Source organism: Stigmatopora argus, chromosome 3, assembly GCF_051989625.1.
Source record: "Stigmatopora argus isolate UIUO_Sarg chromosome 3, RoL_Sarg_1.0, whole genome shotgun sequence".
Lineage (NCBI taxonomy): Eukaryota > Metazoa > Chordata > Actinopteri > Syngnathiformes > Syngnathidae > Stigmatopora > Stigmatopora argus.
This window is the reverse complement of record NC_135389.1, coordinates 17,364,759-17,390,336: the sequence shown is the minus strand read 5'-3', so window position 1 is coordinate 17,390,336 and position 25,578 is coordinate 17,364,759. Positions and strand designations below refer to the sequence as shown.

The window sequence follows — 25,578 nt, the reverse complement described above, 5'->3', positions numbered from 1 at the left end:
AGGGTCTTTGAAGGGCAAGTGACTCTTTTTGCTCATTAAAAAAAATAAGCATCCACATACGTAGAATTCACATTTTCTGTCGTGTACAATACAATAGTATGCTAAATATTAATATTGTTACCTATATGAGATGAAATGTATGTGGTTGCCAGGTGATATACATGTTTTATTAATAATGTTTATTTTTATCTTTTTTTTCTATGAATGAATAAATTATGAAACTGTATGGGTGAAAACAAAATGGAAATAAATAGAGATAATATAATATTTTTCGGGGTGGCCCGGTAGAACGAGTGGTTAGCGCGTCAGTCTCACAGCTCAGGGGTCCTGGGTTCAAGTCCAGGTTGGTCCACCTGTGTGGAGTTTGCATGTTCTCCCCAGGCCTACGTGGGTTTTTTCCGGGTACTCTGGTTTCTTCCCATGTTCCAAAAACATGCATGGTAGGCTGATTGGACACTCTAAATTGTGAGTGGGTGAATGGTTGTTTGTCTCCTTGTGCCCTGCGATTGGCTGGCCACCAATTCAGGGTGGCCCCCGCCTCTGGCCCAGAGACAGCTGGGATTGGCTCCAGCACCCCCGCGACCCTAATGAGGATAAAGCGGTTCAGAAGAGAGAGAGATAACATTTGTCACAAATGAATAAACTTTTTGAGAAAATAGAGAATATTTGCAGGGTTTTTTTTCGAAACAAATGCTTTCATATTATTTCGCAATAACGATGGCTGCGAAAGACTTAATCTTCAACACTGTCCTTGCTAACTTTGACATCTTTTTCATCTCCAAGTCTTCGTCGCATAAACTGACATTAATAGAAAATTCCATGTCACTTTTCCACACAGCGGGCATTTTTTTTACCGCCCAAATGTCAGCTTTTCAATCATTTCTTTGCTGCTTTTTGAGTCTCCAAATGTCACGTATGTCGCCTGAATGCCTGTTTTTGGAATTTAAAAAGTACACTTGACAAATGTATGCATTCAAAATGTGAAGCTAGCGGAAAAATTATCCATTTGATTTACTTTTCTCATATATTTTCTTCCATTTCTCTTATTTTAGTTTTTTAATGTTCTCATTAGTTCGTTGACGTTGACGTTCTCAATTTAATTTTCTATAATGCGTTTTATATTTACAATTGCGATCGCCTAGCCAACGGTCTGGGGTGGAGTTAACCGGGTTAGGCTCCAGCACCTCCGCGAACCTCAGCAACCATCTCATGGAGGGGGATAGGCTGCGGCACCCCCGTGAGGATAAGCGGCACTGTTAATGATGGTTTTATTGTTTGTTTTTTTGGTATATTTATGTCTTCTCCGGTGCTTTTTGGTGTCTATTGAGTCAATTTAAAGTCAGGCATGAAGGGGTTAATTAATAGCAAAAGCCTTTCGCTTCCCTTTCGCAGAAAAATGTGTTTCCGATCAACCACTTCTGGGTTCTTGCGGTAAGTTTTGAGTGGCGAGTGGCGTTGTGACTAACCACTCCTTTTAAAATGTCTTACTAAAACTCGTTTTTTTGTTGACATCGGTGGACGGTCATCACCGTCAATGGCAGCCGATTGCGTCAGTGTGTTTGGAAGAGCGTTTGTTCATTCGCCGCCGCCCGTCCGAACGAACGTTCATTTGCCGTCGGCCGATAGATTGGACGTCTGCTCGTGATAAACTCTGCGTGCTTTGTTTTTCCTCTCCCCCTAGCGATTACATCATCGAGGAGAAGAACGCCGTCTTGCAGAAGAAGGAAAACGAAGGCTTCGGCTTCGTCTTGCGCGGAGCCAAAGGTGAGAGAATCGGACCCGGGCCCCGATCCGGAAGTTGTTTGCTTTGATTTTGGCGACGTAAGGTCTGTATCGCCGCAAAAGTACCTTTGGCGTAATATCAGGAGATTGAAGTAATATTGGTACTCAGACATTTTGTCGACGGACAGTTTGTCGCCGGACACTTCGTCCCCGGACGGTTCGTAGAACGGACGCTTCGTCGCTGGACATTTCGTCGACGGACAATTTCCGTTTTTTTTATTGCCTTTTATTTTAATGTGAAAGTTCCTTTAAAAAATCTGAAGTAAAAACTCTCTCTCATGATTATACTTTTGAGAGAGAGAGAGATTACCTGGTTGATAATAATTATCTATGCAACAAAACAATTGTTCGCGAGGTTGAGGTTAGGTTAACCCTAACCTTAACCACTATCCCCGTTACTCGGACGTTTCGTCGAAAGACGTTTGGTCCCCGGACGTTTGGTCGATCGGACGTTTGGTCGATCGGACGTTGGGTAGAACAGACGTTTGGTAGAACGGACGTTTGGTAGAACGGACGTTTGGTAGAACGGACGTTTGGTCGAACGGACGTTTGGTCGAACGGACGTTTGGTCGAACGGACGTTTGGTCGAACGGACGTTTGGTCGACCGGACGTTTGGTCGACCGGACGTTTGGTCGATCGGACGTTTCGTCAAAAGACGTTTGGTCCCCGGACGTTTGGTCGGCGGGTTGTTACTGTTGAAACCAGCTCTCAAAATTATAATCATGAGAGAGTGAGTTTAATATCTAAATATCTAAAATCAAAATATCAACAGTAAACTCTCTGTCATAATCTGACAGCGAGCGAACCCGGCGACCAAACGTCCGTTCTACCAAACGTCCGTTCTACCAAACGTCCGTTCTACCAAACGTCCGTTCTACCAAACGTCCGGGGACCAAACGTCTTTTGACGAAACATCCGGTCACGCTATACCCTAATCCTAACCACTAACCTTAACCATTATCCCCTAACCCTAATTCTAACCACTAACCTTACGAAATGTCCGGTCGACAAACTGTCCGGCGACGAAGTGTCCGGCGACGAAGTGTCCGGCGACGAAACGTCCGGTCACGGTAATATTAGAGGAAGGAAATCCTGTCCCATCAGGAGACCAAAGTCCTTATATGACTTCTTTTTTTGTCACGTAAAGTGACTATAAGAATTAAAAAAAATACAAAACAGGAGAATAAAGGCTTTTGATTGATTGATTTGACTTGAACTTTGGGCGACATAAAGGCGAAACACCCCCGTCTCATCGCCGTGGCGTGGCTGAAAAAAAAAAACGCAGCAGTCACTAGCAGCTTGGGTCAACATGTTTGTGTACCAGCCCGTCTTTTGACTGTTTGCGTGCGAAAGCTGCCAACCAACCAGTCGGCCAGCCGGCTCGCCGTCCCATCTGCCGCTCTCAGTTTAGCCCGCCCTCTTTTCTCTCCTCGCTTTCGCATTCTGTGACTGCTCCGTCACCCCCTCCGCCATCCTTCCCGTCTACTTTGGCACAAATGTGCTGTGGCGCCCGTTTCAGTGTTTTGTGCTAGGGTTACCACGGCAACCTCCATTGACATTGAGATCGAAGTTAAGTGCTGTTTTTTGTTGTTGTTGTTTATTTATTTATTTTTTATTTTTATCTCTACAGAACTAAGATGAGTACGATAATGTCAGTTTTGTGAGATTTCATTTGTTTAGAGACCCAGAAATTTTGTAAATCCCTCATTTGAAGTCAGTTGGCAGCATAGATTGTCTTTAATATGAATAACATTCTCTTTATTTTCAATGAAAAAGTGATTTTTAGAAAGAAAATATGACAAACGGAGGAAAAAAATAGTAATTATTTTTGGGATTGTCATGTGCCCGCTCAGCCGAGACGCCCATCGAGGAGTTCACGCCCACCCCGGCGTTCCCCGCCCTGCAGTACCTGGAGTCTGTGGACGTGGAGGGCGTGGCCTGGAGGGCGGGACTTAGGACGGGAGATTTTCTCATTGAGGTAATTTTGCTCCGTGAGAGCCGAGATTTGAAATGCCGTCAAAAATGTTCTCAACGAGAGCATTTTTCTGCACGACGCGCGTCAGGTGAACGGCGTCAACGTGGTGAAGGTGGGCCACAAGCAGGTGGTGTCTTTGATACGACAAGGGGGCAACCGGCTGCTGATGAAGGTGGTGTCTGTCACGCGAAAGCCGGAGTCGGAGGAGGTGGTCCGCAAGAAAGGTAAGACTGAGGGGGGGGGAAGGATCATCTAAAACGTGGAAGTAGAAATAGACAAAACTGGCGTGGCCCCCTGACGGTGTAGTGCTTCACCAGCCTGACATCGGTAGCGTGCCTTTTCAAAGTTTTTGCGGTAGACGGGAGAGAATACTACGGAAATATTTTTCACAGTATTCCCCCGTTTTTAATTTTTGCAGTTTTTGCGGGACACGGAAAAAATGCGAAAATGCAGAAACGGGGGGAATTCAGTATGTTGTTTTGTTTAGGAGAAACCTGTCCATTGTTCTCCATTTTCCTCTTGTTTGTCATCAAATCAAAAATGACCCCCCCCCCCCAAATGCCACTTACGCTCCAGTGCGATATATTCTTTTTCTGGATTTGTATAGGATATGTTTTTTTTTTTTCACTCCCCACTACTTTTTGTAGGCTGGCACCATTTCCTCCATTACTGTCCTCATCATTCAGCATGTAGTACTTCACCGCAGGCACTTCTGGTAGTGTAATGAAATGCACATAAAACAGTCTCCCGCACCTCTGCCAGGTCGTCATGGCGACCGCGTTGCACATTTTGAATTCATCTCGACATTACGGCAACGGGCTGGCTCCCTCCGACCGCTTCCTCTGTCTTTCGACTCTACCGACCTGCTCATTTCGCTGACGCTGGCGTGCAAAAGCCGCTCAGCTGCCGACTTTGGATCGATTGCCAGCCGCCTCGATCCCGTAATCAAAGGGGTTAGCATTTTAGCAACTGAGTATTTAGATACTAGTCAGTTCTTTTCAAAGGATTCTTTTTTTTTTTCAAATTAAGCGTCGTCCTTTCCCCGTCTGGCGGCGCAGATGTCGTTCAACCTCCGAGAAGGTCGGCGAGTGGAAAAACGGGAGCAAACTTTCGATTTTTAACAGTAATTGACGGGGAAGATGATTTGCGAAGCAGTTGCGCGCTTCATTTTGTGTGTTCAATTCTTACCTGTCAAACCGAGGCTGGAGGCAATCTTACAAATAGTGCTTTTTTAAAAAAGGGAAATAATCATACAACCTTTCATATCATGTCCAATATTAAAAGAAAAAAAATGAAGGCTTTTGCAATTTTGTTAAGATAGGAAGGACTTTTCTGTGACATTATAGTCATATATAGAATTTGGAGCGATAAAGAACATTATATCAACAATCTTGATTCACTGTCAACACAACGTTTTCCCTATGAGATACGGCTACTTTGATTAGATTAGATTACATTAGATTACATTACATTAGATTACATTACATTAGATTACATTACATTAGATTACATTAGATTAGATTACATTAGATTATATTACATTAGATTACATTACATTAGATTATATTACATTAGATTACTTTACATTAGATTACATTACATTAGATTACATTAGATTACATTACATTAGATTACATTACAGTAGATTACATTACATCACATTTGATTACATTACATTAGATTACATTAAATTACATTACATTAGATTAGATTACATTACATTAGGTTACATTACATTAGATTACATTACATTAGATTACATTACATCACATTTGATTACATTACATTTGATTACATTACATTAGATTACATTAAATTACATTACATTAGATTACATTAGATTAGATTACATTACATCACATTTGATTACATTACATTAGATTACATTACATTAGATTACATTATATTAGATTACATTACATTAGATTACATTAGATTACATTACATTAGATTACATTACAGTAGATTACATTACATCACATTTGATTACATTACATTAGATTACATTAAATTACATTAGATTACATTACATTAGATTACATTACATTAGGTTACATTACATTAGATTACATTAGATTACATTAGATTAGATTACATTACATTAGATTCATTACATTAGATTAGATTACATTAGATTATATTACATTACATTAGATTACATTACATTAGATTACATTACATTAGATTACATTACATTAGATTACATTACATTAGATTACATTAGATTAGATTAGATAACTATTCATCCCATATTCGGGAAATTTCACTGTCAGTACTGCAAGAGGGTGAGAATACAGACACAGGAAAAGACATTTTCGACATAAATAAATAAGTTAATAAATAGATAAAGGCTTTGCATGGCTCCTCAACTGGGTGAACTTTTTTCCCTAGCACCACCGCCCCCCAAAAGAGCCCCCAGCACCACGCTCACGCTTCGCTCCAAGTCTATGACGGCCGAACTGGAAGAACTGGGTGAGTTTTTTATTTTTTTTCCCTCCCCGTCATGGTGTGGGCTGACGTTTCGGCAAAAATCTAGTCATTCTATGTCTTAGTACTCCTTTTCCATCACTGCTTTTCCAATTAGTGCTGGGTGATTTTTTGGCACTTAACCCCTTGATGCCTGAATTTTCCTCAAACAAATACGCATCAAAACGCCTTGGAGCAAGTACATGACATTTTTATTTTATAAAATGGGGCATTTTAAAGAAGAATATTTCAAATATATTAGATTATATATATATATGGTGTATATATATATATATATATGTATATATATATATATGTATATATATATAGAACATAGAGTGCAGTGCAGAAAAAAAAACATTTTAAATGAGGAAATGTTTTGAAATGCATTATTTTGTTTAACTTTTTTTATCTATACTCTTATTTTTGTCATTTTATATTTCCATTTGTGCTGTATTTTTCAATTCATCTCTCTGTATCTTAGTTTTGTATTAATTATAGTTTTATGCCCCTCCAGTGCTCCATGTTTATTTGTAATTGTCAATTTGGGCAACAAGGGGTTAATCACGATTTTCCACTATTTACTTTTGACTCTGTTTTCTCATTTCTCCAAATGAATTTGGAACAAATTCTAAGTGGCGAAATAGATGGGTGGTTCATTTGAGTTTCTATTTCAGAGAAAATGATCCTGATTTTCATTTTTCCATTTCCAATAGAATTTTGAATAAATGCTGATACGGCTTTCCGCCCTTTTCCCCCCCTTTTGCCGCCAAGTTTGACCCGAGTTACTTCTCTTGGCTTTTTCTTGTGCTTTTTTCTCCTCGCTGACGCTTCCCTTGCCCGCCCGCCCGCCCAGCCTCCGCTCGGAGGAGAAGAGGAGGTGAGTCGGAGGCAAGCGACCGAGTCCTTTTCTCACCATTCGCTACCGATTTGCAACCTTAATCTGCAATCTCACCATCGTATTTTAGCCGTTCACTTTCAATAAACCTTCAATACGAGGCAGTGGCACACGTCCAATTCGTTTGAACCGGAGGACTGGCAGTCGACGTACGTGTTAGACGTCCAATCCATTCGTCGCGTCGTGTTTTTCGGTTAAATACATTTCAAGTGAACTTTCTGTCCTTTAAACTTCTCACAATATTTCCTTTTTTCCCCTTCAAATGAAATATTTAGGAACACAAATGAATTCATTCCTTTGTTTTTAATTGTATAAAAAAGACAATGTTTGTCGAATTCACCACTTTTTATTAGAGAATATAGAAAAAAAGATTTTTTTAATGAAAAAGCTGAATAAATATAAATACATTTCTCTGCCCATTTTTTCTATCAAAAGTGAGAAATCAATATTTTTAAATTTAGACAATATTTACTGTTTTGTTCTTTGTTTTTCAACATATTAAATATTTGAAAAAGAACGTTTACAATCCCCCTTTTTATTCTAAAGTATTTTTTTTATTAGAAAGACTAATTCTAAATAAATGTAATTAAAAATATTATATTGGATAAATATTAACCCATTTTCCCACCATTAAAGAAATAAAATGTATTATTTGGACAGTTTTAACTCAACCATGTTTTTCTAAATACATCATAATGAACGCTAATTCATTTACAAATTGATTAGTCCATCACTAAAACATAATCTTTCTTAAGCGCTCCTCCCAGTTTAGATGAACTGGCTAAGAATTCCCTCCCAGTCAAAATGGATTGGACGTCTGGCGCCAATGCGTTAAACACCCGCCGTCATAACGTTTGGGCCCGTTAGGCTTTGTTTCCCAGCCGCTTGTCGTCTTCCTCACTTCCTTTCCATTTGCCTTTCCAACAGAGAGGCTAGACGAGATGCTAGCGTCGCAGGAGTCCAGTTTGCGCTCCCAAGCCCCCGAGGCGGATTACCGAGCCGCCACCGTCAAACCGCGGCCCACCGGCAGGAGGATCACGCCGGCAGAGATCAGCGTGAGCGTGCCCACTCCAACACGGCCGACGCTTTGGCGCGACGCAACCCACCGCCTCCCCTCATTTCTGTTTCCTTTGCCACGTTTGTCTCCAGTCGTTGTTCGAGCGACAAGGGATGACTCTGCATGGAGCTTTCCACCCAGCTCTGGAGAGAGCTCATATGGACGTACCAAAGGGAATGTCCAGGACCAAGTCATTTGGTAAAATGTCCATCCGTCCCAAAAAATCCATCCCGTCGGCCGCCTTTACCGGTCGGTCCTTGGTCTCGGCATAAGATTTACCGTGGCGCTCCTCCCGACAGGTGCCACCGAGGAGGAGCGGCTGTCGGCCCTGGAAGGTGAGCACCGCTTCCCCCGCAGTTCCTCCATGACGGACAGCCTCCGAGACTACCCTCCGCCTCATCCCATCCCACCTCCTCCGCAAACAGCGCCCCCTCCGCCTCCCTATTACATGGACACCGGACCGCCCCCGGCCTTCTGCCCGCCGCCGCCGCCTCCTCCGTCGCGTACCCAGAGTCAGGGCAGGGAGCCTGGGGGGCGCTCCAGCTTTAAGCCCTCCTCCCTGGACCTGCCCTACGAGGCGGCCCATCGGCAGGCCGCCCAGATGGAGAGACAGAAGAAAGCCCGCTCCATGATCATCCTCCAGGACTCCTCTCATTTACCCGTGGAACCCACGGAAATCCCCCGCCCGTGTGCCGCCACTCCGCCCGAACGGATCAAACGGAAAGGGCGGATTATAGACAACCCCTACGCCAACGTGGGACAATTTAGCATTGGCCTGTACACGCCTACCAAACCTCAGAGGAAGAAGAGCCCGTTGGTCAAGCAATTACAGGTAGGTGACATTTTTTGGAATTGAATTGAATTTGAATTGAATGGAAAATTGAATGGGAAATTGAATGAAAAAATTGAATGGGAAAATTGAATGGGAAATTGAATTGGAAATTGAATGAAAAATTGAATGGAAATTGAATGGGAAATTGAATTGTATTTACTTTCCCGCACCCACTGCGGCTCATTGTGGAATAGTTTGCCCACCCCTGGTGTAGACACAAGATTGGACTTTGAGGATAAAAGTATCCCTGTGTTTCCAGGTGGAGGATGCGCAAGAAAAAGCCAATTTGGTTTTAGCGGCCGCCCACTCCCGGGAGGGCTCGCCTTCAGGACGGCCCCCACACGGCCACACGCGCACCAGCCGCGCAGACTACTACCAGCAGCAGCTGATGGCCGAGCGGGAGCGCTTGCGAGCCCAGAGCGAGGCCATGTTTCAGGGTAAGGGCCCCTTCGCGGCGGCCATCGCCGAAGCGGTGAAAGATCGTGAGCGTCGCCTGGAGGAGCGCCGGCGATCCACCGTCTTCCTCTCCGTGGGGACCATGGAGGGGCCATCTTCCGTGGCTACGGAGATCCCTTCGCTGAGCCAGTCTCACTCCGTCGACGAGAGGATACTCGGCAGAGAGCTCGGCCAGCTGCCGCCCCCCGCCTTGGCCTTGAGCCCCTCCCCGAGCGGGACCACCTTCATCCATCCGCTGACGGGAAAGCCTCTGGACCCCAACTCCCCTCTGGCCCTTGCGCTGGCCGCAAGAGAGAGGGCGCTGACCTCCCAGAGCCCATCCCCCAACAGCAGTCCGGAACCGCGGACTAAACCGGAGCGGGCGGGCCAGGCCGTGATATTCCTCGACTCTCAGACCAAAGAGTCTCCGGGGCCGCCGCCGTCGCGATCGCCGCCTTTTACACCTTACGGCGCCAAAGGGCCCGGCCCCGGATCCGTCACGGCGTCCGGGTTAATCCCCCAGCCCGCCAAAGCGCCGTGGTCACCGTCGAGCGTGACCTTCCATCAGGGGGTGGAGTCCAGGATGGAGGAAGGAAAGGAGGAGAAGATGCCGGAAGATAAGAAGAGCATGTTGATCAGCATTATGGACACGTCGCAGCAGAAAACGGCGGGGTTGATCATGGTCCACGCCACGAGCAACGGCCAGGTCGGCGACGGGGCTCCGGAGCGGGCAGCCGCGCTAACGGCCAAGGAGCCAAGCGGGCCCCTCGTCCCACGGACTAAGTCGCCCGATCCCGCGGCCTCGGCGGCCCCGCCCCAGAGTCAGCGCGTCGCCAGTCCGGCTCTGGTCCCGGGAAGCTCGGAAGAGGATGCGGATCCGTACACGGTGACGCTCCCCCCCGCCCTGTTGTCCTCCAGCGACGAGGAAACCCGCGAGGAGCTGCGCAAGATCGGCTTCGTCCCACCGCCCGACGAGTTCGCCAACGGCCTCCTGGCGAGAGCGAAGGGTCTTTTATCGTCACCCGGCAAACCTCCCTTGGCAGCGTCCGGCGCCACGGCCACCCCCCAAACGCCCGCCACCCCGGCGACCCTGAGCGTGACCCCCACCCGGCCTCGGGCTCCGCAGCCCCCGCCTCCGCTCGGCGCTCCGCCCAACGCGGCCGCCGTCTCAGGGAAACCCTCGAACCCTGCGGAGCGACCCCCGCCGGGCGAGTCGGGCTCCGCGGCCGATTCAGGCGTGGAGGAAGCTGACACGCGCAGCTCCAGCGAGCCGGAGCGAGACCACCACCTCGAGACCACCAGCACCATCTCCACGGTTTCCAGCATGTCCACCCTTTCCTCGGAAAGTGGCGAAGCGGCCGACACGCACACCACGCACACTTCCTACGCCGACGGGCAGACTTTTGTGCTCGACAAGCCGCCAGTGCCTCCCAAGCCCCGGCTCAAGTCCCACGTCGGAGGCGGCAAAGGCCCCGTCACCTTCAGGGACCCCCTGCTCAAGCAGAGTTCTGACAGCGAGCTGCTATCTCAGCAACAGGCGGCGGCGCTGGCGGCGGCGGTGGCCGGAGGGGCCGGCCTTCCCCCCGGCGGCTCGGCCTCCCTCGCCGGCCTGGCGCCCGCCAAGCCACGCTACCTCTTCCAGCGGCGCTCCAAGCTGTGGGGGGACCCGGCGGAACCCCGGGGGCCCGTCACGGGAAGCCTGGGCAACCTGGGCGGCCCGGGCCCCGACGAGGGGGCCAAACCCTCGGTGATGGGGGAGCTCAGTTCGCGACTCCAGCAGCTCAACAAAGACACACGCTCGTTGGGGGAGGAGCCACTGGGGGCCACGCTGGACCCCGGCAGGAAGTCTCCCGTAGCCGGCGCCAGGTAAGACCGCGGACCAAACGTCCGCAGCTCAAAATGAATTCAAAATGAAACACTTTGAAGAGTTTCTTTGTTTGTCCCAACTATTGTTTGGGTGTTTCTGTGCACTGTGCCCAAAAAAACAACCAAGTGCTTTTTATTTCTGCAGATTTGGGGACACTGGAGAGAGTAAACCATAAGGTTGTAGACACTAGGGTAAAGATTTTGTTTTGTTTGATTTCAAACACTGTCTCCTAACCGCCTTGGTCGACTAATCCTTTCCTCCAAGACTATTCCTTTAGAAGAAACATTTAGTCTTGCTTGTCCCTGCCGTGTTTCCTCTCATAGCCAGCCATGTTCCGCTCGCGCTAAAGTCCACTTGTGCCGAAGTTCGGGCTCAACCGATACCTCTTCCGCCATTGAGTCGTCACATATTTGCATTACCTGAGCGAGGCAAAGTCGTCAAACCTGGGGTTCGGGGGCCGATTGCAGTTATTTTTAAGGGTTTGTGCGGCCCTCGGCTTTTATTTGTCGGTTTAAACTTTAACCACTGGCAAAAGCAGGCATAGCTTAGGCCAATAATGTAACGTCAATCTTCACCGAAGAACTGTTCATGTTCTCGATGGAATTTCATCAAGATTGGATAACTTTGACTTTTTTTTAATAAATGAAACTTTTATTGTGGAATACTCACCAGCGCTCCCTTGCATCAAATGCAGTTTGGGACCCCCGGTATAAGGTGAATGAATAGTCATAAACTCAAACACCGAATAGTAAAAATAATTTCGACTCCCTCGGCTGCTATTTGAGGAAATACGATATGTTAGTCACCTTGTTTGCATCAACTGATGATCGTTACTAACTATTCTTTGTGGTCTTTACCTTCTTTGCCGCTGACGACGATGGACGTGCAATCCGTTTCAACTGGGAGAACTGGCAGCCCAGTTCAAACCGGTTGGACGTCTGTCGTCGTTGTACTCGCCCAATACTTTTTTTATGTGCTGGATATTCGTTCACTGTAAATACCAAAATCTCCATAGCGACTGACAACGGAATCAACTGATGCAAACAAAATGCATCATCTACGCAAACGTTTTTCCTATCAAGGCTGACCCACGGGACCCCGCCCCTTTCCCCCAAGCGCCACCCAATGCCTTTTTCAAGGAATATATCGAGCGATACATCTACGCCTCACTGATAAATGCAAGATAAGAGCAGAAGATGCCTTATCGCTGCCTCCCGCTGGACGGGATTATCAGTGCTAACCCCAGGGATGTATTTTAAGATATATTTGGACAAAAAATAATGGTGTCATGTTTCTGATGGCAAATTGGCATCGTCAGCATCTTGGAAAAAAATGAAATAACATCATTTTTTTAAAGAAAGGAATACTAAAATAAAAATATTTCAAAATTTTACTTTCAAATAAATATGCAGTCATTTAAAAAAAAGTTTGTTTGTTTTTAAACACGCTACTGTCACACTTCTCAGCCACCATATTTTTGTCACAAGTGTGAGAGCGAGTGTGATTTAAAAAAAATGTGCCGCAGCGAAGATAATCAATCAAAAAAACGTAAAAAAATTGATTTTTTTTTTAATTTGATTTTTTTTTAAATGTGCCATAGCGAAGATAACTATTGTGCAAAAGACCATCATGCGCACCATTACAGTAATCCCTCGATTATCGCGGTTAATGTAGACCAGACATGGATAAACAAAAAAACGCGAACAAGGGTCACCCCTATTTAAAAACAAAAAAAAAATTTTTTTTACTTCAGTGCTGAGTTCTAGTAGCAAGCGGAGGACAGGGGAGTGGCTTCCGCTTGCGAGTTTTAGCGTGGATTTTCACCTTTTTATGAACTTAAAAAAAATAAAAATTCCCCCAGAAAAAAAGTCTGCGATATAGTGAAACCGCGAGAGTTGAAGCCGCGATATTCGAGGGATTACTGTATTTCCTTTTCACGCATCGTTCCGTATCATGCATCCACTTCTCGCTCCATGCTTTTTTCACGCTTCAATTGGTCTGTCCGCACTAAGAACACATTTAAGTATTGCTTTTCAGAAAAAAATGATTATTATTGCACATTTTGGGCCAGCAGATGATGAGCAATTTGCGCCGATTTGCTCCATTTTGGATTGCACGTGACACAATAGTAGCGCTAAGATGTCCCTATCTTCACTCAATACTTGTCCATTTGGCTCCCCCTGCATGTCTTCTTTTCATTTCTCCATTTCAGCTTGAATGCAACAAAAGCAAAAACACAAAGCATCCATAAAAGTCCAAGAATGTTTGTCCTTCTTTTCCCCCTGTGAGTGGATTTGTTCTTTGTTCAGTTTTTTTTAACAACAATTGTGAACGGTGTGCTCATTTGGCCCGCTAGATCAGAATCCTAGTCTGATGCCATTGGCATGTTTCTTCAAAACAGGTAGTGAATGCTCTAAAATATGTAGGAAATAACTTATTAAGATGCCAAAGTTAATAGCGATTAACCCAAAATTTCTAGATCGTTTTTCATGACATTGGCGCATAAAAATAATGAACTCAAAGACATCAAAGACACCGGATGCAAAGCTCTAAGACCAGCGCTGCGTCCCCTGCTAGCAATGCTAACATTCTCTCTCATTGCTCTTTCTTTGCTGGCCTTGCATGCTCCGCCCCTGCTGCTGTGCTCTGATTGGTCTAGAACCGACCGTGTGCCCAGGATGGCCATCTCATCGTGTAAGTGCGCATGGAGTTCATCTCATGTCCCCCCTTTCCAATTGTCGCCGTTTCATTGCATTTTCACGCACTTTTTCCAACCGCAACTCATTGACAGCCATTGACGGGGATTGACGTCCAAAGCTGAAAATTGGACTAGGGCAGAGGGTAGGGACAATCATATAATATTCAGTGAATAAAGTTGAGACTAAAATCATTGTATTACATTTTTTTAATTTGCCCCCTCCCAGACAAAACGGATTGGACATCTAGCGCCGTCAATGGCATTTAAAGATGAGTGCTCACAGTCACGATCCTAGTTTGAATAGTTTAGTTATTTGAACATTATTTTTCTGTTAACGTTTTATCTGTTTTATGTTGCTTAGTCATGAAAGTAACACAATCCTGAGTCATAATTTAAAATATAGTAATGGAAATATAATCCAGAGATGTAAAAATCCCATTGTTGGTCATGTCGGCCACAATCTGAACATTTGTCATACAATTGTGGCCTACTTAACCAAAAATGTCATCCCCCCCATATGTGGATACTGGGTTTTTATGGGGTTATTATTCGAAATGAATGAATGACCAAGCATATTTTTGCTGTAAGGTTAACTAATACTAACGGCTTTGGAGTGCAGTTTTATTTCAAATGTTCCCTTGGCATTGCACTAACTTCAATTTCCGATGTTAAGTAAGATAAAGACCAAAGTTAACCCAAGATGACTCTATCTCTCAGATTGGGAATTTTTGCCCATTTCTTGTTCTTAAAATCTGTGTGCGGTCGATTGGTCGCCGGTCTTTTGGTCGCCGTCTTTTGTTCGTCGGTCTTTTGGTCGCGGTCTTTTGGTCGCCCCGTTCGCAACAACGGGCGACCAAAAGACCGGCGACCAAAAGACCGGCGACAAAACAAGGTAAAACAACATGGTCTGCGCATCAATAAAAGCCAACAATGGCCATGAGCAGTTTCACTGAGCCGACGTGTGAGTGTTTAAAAGTTTGTATGTACATGTGTTGTCCCTTTAAGAAGCTACGTCAGTCAGGGTCTTAACAAGTTCTCCAACAAAAAACAATAAAAGTCCGGGAAATTTGGAGCTTTTCTTTAGCCTGATAATTACTACGACGTTAAGTATGGCTAAATAGTAATTTGCAGTTTGTATTTAGGGAATTTGAGCAACAAATGGTAATTATCACTTACCTTCCGGGCGACCAAAAAAACGGTGACCAAAAGATCGGCGACCAATCGACCGTGTACCCTTAAAATCAATGGCCACATAGCTTGATTCCACTAGTTTGCGCTAACTTGCAAACGGCGCAGTTAGCGTGGGACATTTCGGGCGGAAACGGACGGAAAGGCTCCCACCCGTTCGGCGTGAAGGACGAAAGCGAGGTGAGCTGAAGTCTCGCTGTGGTCTTGTCTCTTCTCCTTTCAGACTTTTCAGCAGCCTAGGCGAACTGCACACCATTTCTCAGAGAAGCTACGGCAGCAGCACGTACGCCGTCCGCCCCGGCAGCCGCTACCCGGTCGGGCGGCGCGCCCCCAGCCCGGGCTCCCCCGAGCGGGGCGAGCGCTTCCCGGGCTACTCGTCCGGCGCGCCGCTCCAGACCATCCTCAAATCGTCCAGCCTCAGCCTCCCGCAGGAGCCCAAGGAGGTACGCTTCGTCATGCGCAGCTCCAGCGCCCGCTCCCGTTCCCGCTCGCCGTCGCCCTCGCCCGGGCTGGGCTCGCCGCTGCTGGCGCTCAGACCCTTCCACCAGAAGCCCCTGCAGCTGTGGAACAAGTACGACGTGGGCGATTGGCTGGAGAGCATCAACCTGGGCGAGCACCGCGCCGGCTTCCAGGAGCACGAGATCGAGGGCTCGCACCTGCCGGCCTTGACCAAGGACGACTTTGGCGAGCTGGGCGTGACCCGGGTGGGCCACCGCATGAACATCGAGCGAGCGCTCAAGCAGCTGCTGGAGAGCTGACCGCAGACCCCGCGCCAGGCCACGCCACTCCACGCCTCCCCTTTTACACCCAAGGGGAGGAGCCAGCGTTTCGGAGGAGACCGATCCATCTTTCCCTTTTCAATTGGAAATTAACCATAATTTTGGTTTTCCAGCCAAGATCAACACCTTGTTTTTTTTTTAAATTATTATTATTATTATTATTATTTTCAATTTCCATTTGATGAAAACAAAAAGGAGACGATGCCCGGCTCGTCATTCCACCTCCCAACGACGGCCTCCTCTGCTCTCTACCTCTGATTCCGCCATCCACCTGGCCCAGCCTTTTTGCGGTTTTCGAGTAAAAGAGGAAGCGGTTCTCGCTCCAATCACGGGGAGAGGGCGGGGAAAAAAAGCTCAGTTGCCTTTCGACAATATTTCTACAGAAATGAGCGGCGGCGGCGGCGAACGCGACGCAACGTCCGCTCGCTCTCTGCTGTTGTTTTTCAAGCTCGACGGACAACGGGATAAGTTTTGCGATACCGAGACTGTGCTATCCATTCCTTTTGGAGAATGTTGAACCAACACTTGTGGCTTTTTTCATGCTTATTTTGGTTTTTCCAAAGGGAACCTTGTATTTATACGGTGGATGGGAAAAAGTTTCAAAAGTTTACACACCCTCTTTCAATGGCAAAATCAACTTAACGCGCAGAAGGAAAATTAAGCAGTAAAAATCGAGATGAATAATTATTAAAATTGGAAAAAATGGAGCATTACAAATGTGGAAATAAAAAAGAATGTTGAAATAAATATCCATACAAATAAACTAATAATATTCAAAAACTAACTGAATAAAAGAAATTGAAACAAAAATTGAAATTTTTAATGAAATGTATTAATGAATATTCATTTTCAAACGTCTAAAGATTTAGTGTAGTATTTTAAATTATTTCAATATTTATAAAAACTGAAGTAAAAGACAAATGGAATAAAAGAAATGAATAAGAATTGGACAAAATGAAAACCAAGATGAAAATAGGTGGACAGCTATAAAAATTCAAATCAATTGCTAAAATTCAAGAATAAAATATTGACACGATAAAATTCAATGAGACATTTCATCATTGAAATGGGGTGTGTCTTTTTATCCACTGTGTATATACATACTGAAGTATTTGAATATGAATATATGTCTTATATAATTATCGCTTTCAAAAGACAATTGTGGTTAAGGGGAAAATTCATCTGTGCTTTTTTTTTCTTTGGGAAGGGTGCTTTATTTTGAAAAGCACATTTACAAAACATTTGTTCCTCTTTTTCCCATCAAAGCCTAGCATGGCGGCTCACGTTTATTCCGTTCCGATTGTTTTCTTCTGGTTTTCCGTCGTACTCAAAGGGCATCCCAAAATGTGAGGCGGAGAACAACCCGTCCCTTCAGTATTAGCCTTGCCAGATGAGACGCCTAGAGGAGCGTGACCTCTCAGGGAGGAAATTCTGGAACATTCGCATTTTTAAAACACTTTTGGAGCCTTGGAAGCCTTCGGGGAAGGACTGCAACAGCAACAAAAACTTGATCAAAATGACCCCTTTATTCAAGAACATTTCTTCTAGCTATGTCGGTTGACATCAACCACTGATCTAGAACTAGTCCACCTCCAACAAGAGCCGGTTTAGTGACTAACCAATTATCTTTGAGTTTAAACGTGCAGACCAAAAAGCTTTTGGGCCTTTTCTAAGACCTAGATCAGGGGTGCTCAAAACTTTCTTCGCTCCTATTCTAGGAGCCAGCACTGAATTGAAGGCAGCAGATGGAGATCTTGTCCCATTATCACCAAAAACCGACAAAATGACGCATATACTTGCGCATGGTACTCGGTCGGACGTTTCGTCGAAAGACGTTTGGTCCCCGGACGTTTGGTTGACCGGACGTTTGGTCGACCGGACGTTTGGTCGACCGGTCGTTTGGTAGAACGGACGTTTGGCAGAACGGACGTTTGGTAGAACGGACGTTTGGTCGCTGGGTTGTTACTGTTGAAACCAGCTCTCAAAATTAGAGAGTGATACAGTGTGAGTTTAATATCTAATATCAAAATATCAACAGTAAACTCTATGTCATAATTTGACAGCGAGCGAACCCGGCGACCAAACGTCCGTTCTACCAAATGTCTGTTCTAACAAACGTCCGTTCTACCAAACGTCCAGTCGACCAAACGTCCGGTCGATCAAACGTCCGGGGACCAAACGTCTTTCGACGAAACGTCCGGTCACGCTTGCGCATATACTTCCGGCACACGTTTGTAGTGTCCAAGATCAATGCATCGCTTAACGAGCAACTGTCACAGCTCGTTTACGTAAGGCGAGGCTGTTGGCTCCACGTGTAAGATGGTATGGCCTCATTAAAAGATATGCATAGTCCAAAACAAACAAACAAGAGTATTACGCATACCCACATCGCAATGACGCGGTACAAGCTAGCCATGTCGGAACCAACAGACTGGATCAAATCTTACGGCTGTGCCATTTCCCAACAGTACCTTTGGCAATGGACATATCGAGCACCCCTGTCCTAGATGTTGATGAGGGCCGAGAGCGGCCGACCTTCCCAAATTCTTGCACGATAATTCTATGGGGAGAGAGTGGGCGGAACCAAAAACTGAGATCCTTGAGATTTTTGCTATCCGGACTGGTTAAGACAGACAGAGGCAAGGAGCTGCCGGGACGGGATCGGTGCAAAGGGTTGCGACTCGTCCGTACGGATCGTTGCTATCCACTTAGGAAGCGGAACGCCGTGGTAAACTGTGAATCGACCAATGGTCCAGAGAAATTACCTGTGTTTTTTGTTTTTTGTGCGGTTATTCAAATACTATACAGAAGAGGATTAGGAATGGAGAGGGAGAACAGTGGGGGGGCGTATAACGGGTTGCGGGGTTCTCACGTTTCAAGTGAAAATTCGACCTTTTTTGCGGAATTAAAATGTGAAATGTTTCAAGTCAGACAGAACTCTGACTTTGAAGTCCATTTGTTGTTAGCTTCCAAATTCTCGCTTTATTTGATTTTTTTTCCCTCAGACTTCTAACTTTAAAATAAATCTCATTTCAAAGTTTGAATTTTCTCTTACAGGTCAGGAGTCTAAGAATAAAGTCAAATTTGTGACATTAAAGTGAAAAAAAAAACTTAAAGTCACAATTTGTGCAAGACATCCTTGCTTGAAAGGTAGAATTCTGACAAGTTTAAAAAATCCTACTCACTTTACAATGAGAAATTTTAACTTTAAAGTCACCATAATGAAAAGTAACAACTTTGACCTTTAAAAACGAAAATCTTGAGAAGCCAGCTTTCTTAATCCTTACAAAAATCATCTCATTTGAAACACATGGCTCGGTCGTAAGAGTAGCTTGACCTCACTGTGACCTCACTTTCACTCATTTTGAACCGCTTTTTTTCGCGGAAGGGGGGGGGGGCACATTGTAGCGTGTGAAACCTAATATTTAAAAAAAAAAGTTCATTCTAAAGCGTACTTGTAAAAATAAAAAGAAAAGAAATGTGCTATTTTAAATCACAAGCAATGTATATAGAATAGATTTACTATACATTTTTGGAAGATAAATATATATATATATATATATATATAGATCTATATATATGAATGTTTGGCATACAGTATATGCATAGTTAAACACCTGTGGAAAAGGTGAGCAGATTTTATTCTTTCTATGACCTTTTGAACTATGAACTTAAGGGGATGATTTGCACAAAAAAAAGGTGACAAGGTGCTAAGATAGAAGCCACCCGTCGTCCAAGCGCATGTGTGCATCTGGAGACGAGCCCAAACCGACTTGACGTGCGCGGGAGCGTCCACTGTAGCCTTACTGTCTTACCATCAGAGATTTATGCGATATGACTTTGTTATGAAGAGAAGATTAACGCAAAATGGTGATTGCGCTGTCGGAAAAAAGTCATGGGACAAGCTTTTTTATTAAGCTACCGTGGCCTTTAAACGGCGGTCGTTTAGGTCGTTGCTCTGCCGTTGACTCTGTAGGTATAATTTCATAAAATGTTAATACACAAACAAAATTGACAAAAAAAACGTGCCAAAATCAACCTGTGAGCAATGTATTTTTTTCTGCATTAAGTTTTTAAATAACATTAATTTCAAACAAAAGATGAGATGTGTATTAATGGAACTTAAACATTTTGGCGAGCAATGTATTTTTTTTTTCTTCATTAAGTTTTTAAATAACATTATTTTCAAACAAAAGATGAGATCCCTTTCAAGTTAGATGAGATGTGTATTAATAGAACTTAAACATTTTGGCATTCGCTCCTGCATAACTGAATTAAAAATTAAATTAAAAATCATAACAAAAAATTCAATACTTCAAGGAGTTGTCTGAAATATTACAAGGCATGTCCCAAGACTTTTGTACATATGTGCACGGAAAGCGACATTGTCACATATAATTCCTCTTTTTGCCCATTTGTTCCACTGCTTTGTTCACCAAAATCCGCTTCCCGACGTTTGAGTTGATCCGACACGGGATTTAAAAAAAAAAACACGAAAGAAGAGAGACGTGCCAAAAATAATCATCATAATAATAAAAAGACTTTTCCATGTATATTTGTCTTTAGGATTCCCTTAGTTGCAGCATTTTTGGAGCTGTTTTGACTGAATAATATGGTGCCATCTCCTGAAAATCTTGAGAAGTGTGTTTGATAGCTCGCTGACTTGCTCAACACGCGTGTGTTTATAGAAGTAAATCCCATTGTATCTGTCTGCGGCTTGTGAGAAAATGGCGCGTCACTGGTTTTTGTGCTTAAAAATCAGAGGCCTAACTATCTTATTCTTCTTTTGTTCTTATTTCTCATGCTCATGAATCACGATTGGCCCATAAGCTTTCTTCCGCTATGTTATTGCGCCTAACTATCACGAGCCTACTAGAAATTCTGATTCTTTTTCTAAATTTCTGATTGGCAAAACTAACTTCCTTCCGTTAGCTTCTGTTAAGTTCTTGTGCTTAAAGAACAATTGGCTAACTCGCTTGATTCTCGGTCTTTTAAGTCACCATTGACTAGCTAGCTTGGTTCCATTAGCTCCGGCTAGGTTCATTTTCTTCAAAAGTATTGGCCTACAAGTTTGGTTCATGTTCTTCTTAACCAACTAATTGCTTCAATAGCTTATGCTAAGTCCCTGTGCTTAAAAAATGACTGGCCAACTTGCTTGGTTCTTGTTCTTTTAAATTATGATTGGCCAACTAGCTTGATTCGATAGCGTCCACTAAGTTCTTGTGCTTGAAAATCATTAGCCAACTAGCTTGGTTAGTTAGCTCTTAGTTCCTATCAATCATAATTGGCAAACTAGCTTGCTTCTGCCAAGTTCTTGTGCTTCAAAATCATTAGCCAACTAGCTTGGTTAGTTAGCTCTTAGTTCCTATCAATCATAATTGGCAAACTAGCTTGCTTCTGCCAAGCTCTTGTGCTTGAAAATCATTAGCCAACTAGCTTGGTTAGTTAGCTCTTGGTTCCTATCAATCTTGATTGGCAAACTAGCTTGCTTCTGCCAAGTTATTGTGCTTAAAACTAGTGGGCTAACAACACAAGATTGATTGGACATCTATAACCGCCTTAGTCATGGCGACATGCGGCGTGTGTAGTTGGCAGCCATCTTGGGTGAGGCAAGCAGTGGTTGAGAAAACTCGAAAAATGTGAAAAATACACGTTGCAAAGCATTGGCACGATGTTTCCCGTTGCTCCCAGATACCCATGTTTTATTGCCGTATCGGTACCGATACCCACACAAATATCGGTTCCGTCACCGGTGACCCACCGAGCCAAGCCGCAGACAGACCCTTTCGGCTTGTGTTTTACTGAGCGATCTTTGCCTTTCAGGTTTGAGAACACAATTGTCACATGATTTTGGGCTAATCGGTCCAAAAGCTGGTCGTCTTTTCTAATCGACAAAGCACAATCTCCAAAAAGAAGGTGCGCGGTGACCTTTTTAAGAAACCTGTGGGCGGTCCGGTCACCCACTGATCTTATGGAAAGGTTTGCGTTTTCTTTTTCACAGTCGACTTGTTTTTTCTTCCTTTCCTTGTTTGCACTGTGAATTTTTTCAACGGCTGACGACGACGTCGCGGAGAAACGTTTGTTAAATTATGGAATACTACTACATTTCTAATTAAAACATGAAGTGCTAAGTCAGCGCCTTGGTTATTTTTGCCCCCCACATGATTCACCACATTTAACATGGCTTTTTTTGTGGGAGTTTCTGTCCAGAAATGACAATGTTGATGATTTGGAGCGCTTTTTTTAAATGATACGCTACATTGAGGACCGTAAATTGATAGGAAATGACCTATAAATGCGCTTAGTAATTTAAAAAATGACCTAAAATTCTCAGAAAGTGTCCCAAAGATGCTTCTTAATCATTCTCCAGATATTGTATTTTAGATTTAATGTTTTTTAATAACATTTCATTCATTTACAAATGTTCATTCTCTCCCTGCAGTCACAATGGATTGGACATCTATCTCCGTCCATGGCAGCTGATGACTTGAATTCATTCCTGGGTAATCCTGCCAATTTTGATCATTTTTGCAACATTAATGACATGATCGTGTGAGCTTTGAAAATATTCTAGGACAAAATAGGAAAGGAAATCAGTTAGGCTATCGAAACGAATCAGGGCAACTCTGGGCTGTCGTCCCTGTTGGCGTCGCCTTCCGCGTCCGAATGTGCGTCTTTCTTGTCCAGCTCGAATTTCTAAAACGGACACAAAAAATTGTCACGTTAAAAAAAAAGCAAGTGACGACCGCCGTTTATCCGCCGTCGATGGCACACTCGCCTCCAGTTCTTGCAGGAATTCGTCCACAAAGTCGCTGGGGTTTTGCTTGTATTCCACAGCTCGCTTTATCATCTCCCGGAACATCTGCCAGAACATCCACAGTTGGGCCCGTCGGGCTTATAAAGCGCCGGGGGAAAAAACAAGAAACATCTCAAACCTTGACCACGTTGGTGCCGTCGGCTGCTGAAACAAAATAAAAAGGGAGTCCTTTCTTCTTGGCAAAGTTGAAACTCCGTTGCGTCACCTTCAGGTCGGCTGTTGGCAGCAAGAAATTGGCCAGATAAGCAAATGACTTAAGTGGATTGGGCCCACGGAAGTGAGAAAAAAAGTGGGCAAGATTTGACTTTAATTTCATTTTTTCATTTCTCAAAATTCTGACTTTGAGGTCAGAATTCTTACTTTAACGTGACAATCCTGACCTAACTCTGAAAATTCAGACAAATTCTGTTTGTGACGTCACAACCAGAATTGCTGAAAAATAGTGAGCCTAGTTTTTCTAAATGTAAAGTTTGCCTGGAATCATTAAGAAATGGCCAAGACCACCCAGATTTGATTGACAAATGTTTTCTCCACATGTAGGTTTTGGTTGGAATCATATTGAAATGGTCAAAAGCAAGCAGGTTCGAGTGCCAAATTGGTGTTCTACGTGGAATTTTGTCTTTTTTTTTTTACATCCTCACTATTTCATAGCACTTTTACAGTCAGAATCTTGGCCCTCTTTTTTCTCTCCAGTGGCCAGTCGGCAGTCGGCAGTATTCCCAAAACGGAGACTCACCGTCTATTTTGTTGGCAACCACACAACAGGGAATCTTGGGTCTGTACTCCCTCAGCTCCGTGTACCATTTGGCCAAGTTCTTGTAGGTGATCTTTCTCTGGACGTCGAAAACCTTACGAGCAGGAACGTCGATGGAAGAATTTTGGGAATTTTCACATCTCCAGCCGAGCGTCTTACCATGATGCAGGCGTGCGCTTTGTAGTAGTAGGAAGCGTGCATGCTCTGAAACCTCTCTTGGCCAGCCGTGTCCCAGAAATCTGAAGCATCCGTTACGGGTTAGCGTTAGTTGCCGATGATCGACTCACAGCGATAAGTGCGCGGGTATGTCATACCTACTGCCACTGTCTTATTGGCCACCGTGGCTTTGTGTTTGTGAAGTGTCAAAGCAAACGTTGACACCTGCTGCGGGCAACTGAAGGAGGAATTAAGGAACCGGGAGCTAAAATTGACCCCCGTCGGCGGAAGTGGGAAGGCTGGCAGCGAATAAACATTGGTGATTTTGTGGGTTTCTGTTTAGGTAAATGCAGGGGTGGGCAAACTATGTGTAGTTGGTGTAGGTTTTCATTCCAACTCATAAAGAGGACACCGTTTCACCAATCTGGTGTCCTACAAGTGCAATCAGTGGATTGCAGTCAGGTGCTTGTTGTTTTTTGAAGAAATCTTATTGGTTAAAGTGTCTTTGCTGGATTGGTTGCAACAAAAACCTGCACCCACAGAGGCCTTTGAGGACCACTTTGCCCACCCCTGGGTAAATGCAGAAGTCTTTGTTGGGGGTTTGTTCCTATGAAGCTGGAAGCCAAAAAGGACCTTTTTGCTAATTAGGTGTCCGAAAAAGTCCTCTTTCCCCCCCTTCCATTCGGTGCCAGCCCTCCCACTGGATCGGACGTCTACTGCCGTCAATGACAGCTCACGTGTTAACGTTGCCAACCTGCATGCATTCGCAAACAAATTGGAAGGTGTCGCGTTCATGTGCAAGTCCAAAAGGTAGGACAGATAAGTGTTTTGCTCGAGGCATTTTATTCGAATGTTACGGCCACACGACTCCTATCACCTCCACAAAGGATTCTATTCGTCCAGGAGAAATCGCTCCATCAGCCTGAAGAAAATAAACGTTTCCAAATACATTTAAAATGACAATCGAGGATTTTAATGAAAAAAGAAAACGTGTTTGGTTCAAAATCAACGACTCACTTGGATTTCCCTACGGCACTGTCTCCCAGGCAGATTATCTTGACTTCGTCTGCGTCGTCGTTTTTTTGGTCCAACTCGGGGATATTATTTTCACAGTTGTCGGCGGCCATTTCTTCAACACCTTGTCCTCCTCTTCGTGCCGAATTTTATTCCGCGTTTTAAGAGGATTTAAACATAGTAACAAAATGGCGTCACCAGCTAAACACTCGCGAAGATTTGACAGCCGTTTGTAAGCGAGCAAACATTTTAATGCATTTACACTCGAGGATTTGTGCGAACTGGCTTGCTAACGAGTTGCCGAATTGACGTCACGACTGATAGTAATTCATGTTTTACAACTATCCTTTATTAGATTGTATTCTCTATCGCCGTAAATCAAACGACTTAGTGATCTCGTTTGGAAAATGCTCAAATCCGTGTTGGCGGCTTGTTCCTATGCAACGGGGACGCATAAAGGACCCCTTCCGAATGATTGGTGTCCGAATAACTGCCTGTCAGAATTCTGTGATCTATGCCTGAAAGAAAAAAAACTTGTGTTGTCCAATGGAAATCCACGGACAAAAACATAGGCAATTGACGATTTTTGTTTTTAAATTAGACATTTGAAGACGTGTTGTAATCTCATAAATATAAGTACATTATAATTATTCATTAAATTATAGTTACCAATGTATTGTGTTGTTTGGCACAAATTCTGAACTTGATTACTCATTTGATGGCAGTTGTCTGACTAATGTTATTGACATTATATTCAGAGGAGCAGTTATGAAAAATCATCCTTGACAATTGTACTTGTCAAATTTGAATTGCTGACTAATTGGGAAAAAATGTAATACAAATTAGAGCACAAAACTCC

The 25,578-nt window shown here is 44.2% G+C and overlaps 2 protein-coding genes across 19 annotated transcripts in view; one reads left to right on the top strand and one right to left on the bottom strand.

Moving 5' to 3' along the window:
* Window positions 1-17,834, top strand: part of shank3a (SH3 and multiple ankyrin repeat domains 3a) — an 80,354-nt gene extending 62,520 nt beyond the window's left edge. For 7 of the 18 annotated variants that reach the window (XM_077595742.1, XM_077595740.1, XM_077595737.1 and 4 more), the window contains 11 exons: window positions 1,393-1,431; window positions 1,682-1,764; window positions 3,637-3,761; window positions 3,847-3,982; window positions 6,150-6,230; window positions 7,081-7,104; window positions 8,050-8,177; window positions 8,272-8,377; window positions 8,479-9,011; window positions 9,271-11,312; window positions 15,423-17,834. In XM_077595742.1, the coding sequence (XP_077451868.1) occupies window positions 1,393-1,431; window positions 1,682-1,764; window positions 3,637-3,761; window positions 3,847-3,982; window positions 6,150-6,230; window positions 7,081-7,104; window positions 8,050-8,177; window positions 8,272-8,377; window positions 8,479-9,011; window positions 9,271-11,312; window positions 15,423-15,957 (3,832 nt within the window). In that variant the 3' untranslated portion in view covers window positions 15,958-17,834. Of the gene's footprint in view, window positions 1-1,392; window positions 1,432-1,681; window positions 1,765-3,636; window positions 3,762-3,846; window positions 3,983-6,149; window positions 6,231-7,080; window positions 7,105-8,049; window positions 8,178-8,271; window positions 8,378-8,478; window positions 9,012-9,270; window positions 11,313-11,457; window positions 11,505-13,972; window positions 14,008-15,422 lie in introns of all 18 variants that reach the window. The other 11 variants (XM_077595745.1, XM_077595744.1, XM_077595739.1 and 8 more) reach the window with 9 other exon arrangements.
* Window positions 17,835-22,349: 4,515 nt separating this feature from the next.
* Window positions 22,350-25,199, bottom strand: rabl2 (RAB, member of RAS oncogene family-like 2). The gene is made up of 8 exons (XM_077596647.1): window positions 24,723-25,199; window positions 24,598-24,627; window positions 23,864-23,943; window positions 23,709-23,788; window positions 23,532-23,643; window positions 22,914-23,011; window positions 22,757-22,840; window positions 22,350-22,674 (listed from the first exon to the last, which is right to left on the bottom strand). Exons 1-8 carry the CDS (start codon window positions 24,830-24,832, stop codon window positions 22,594-22,596), a joined length of 675 nt encoding a protein of 224 aa, XP_077452773.1. The 5' UTR covers window positions 24,833-25,199; the 3' UTR covers window positions 22,350-22,593.
* Window positions 25,200-25,578: the final 379 nt, after the last annotated feature.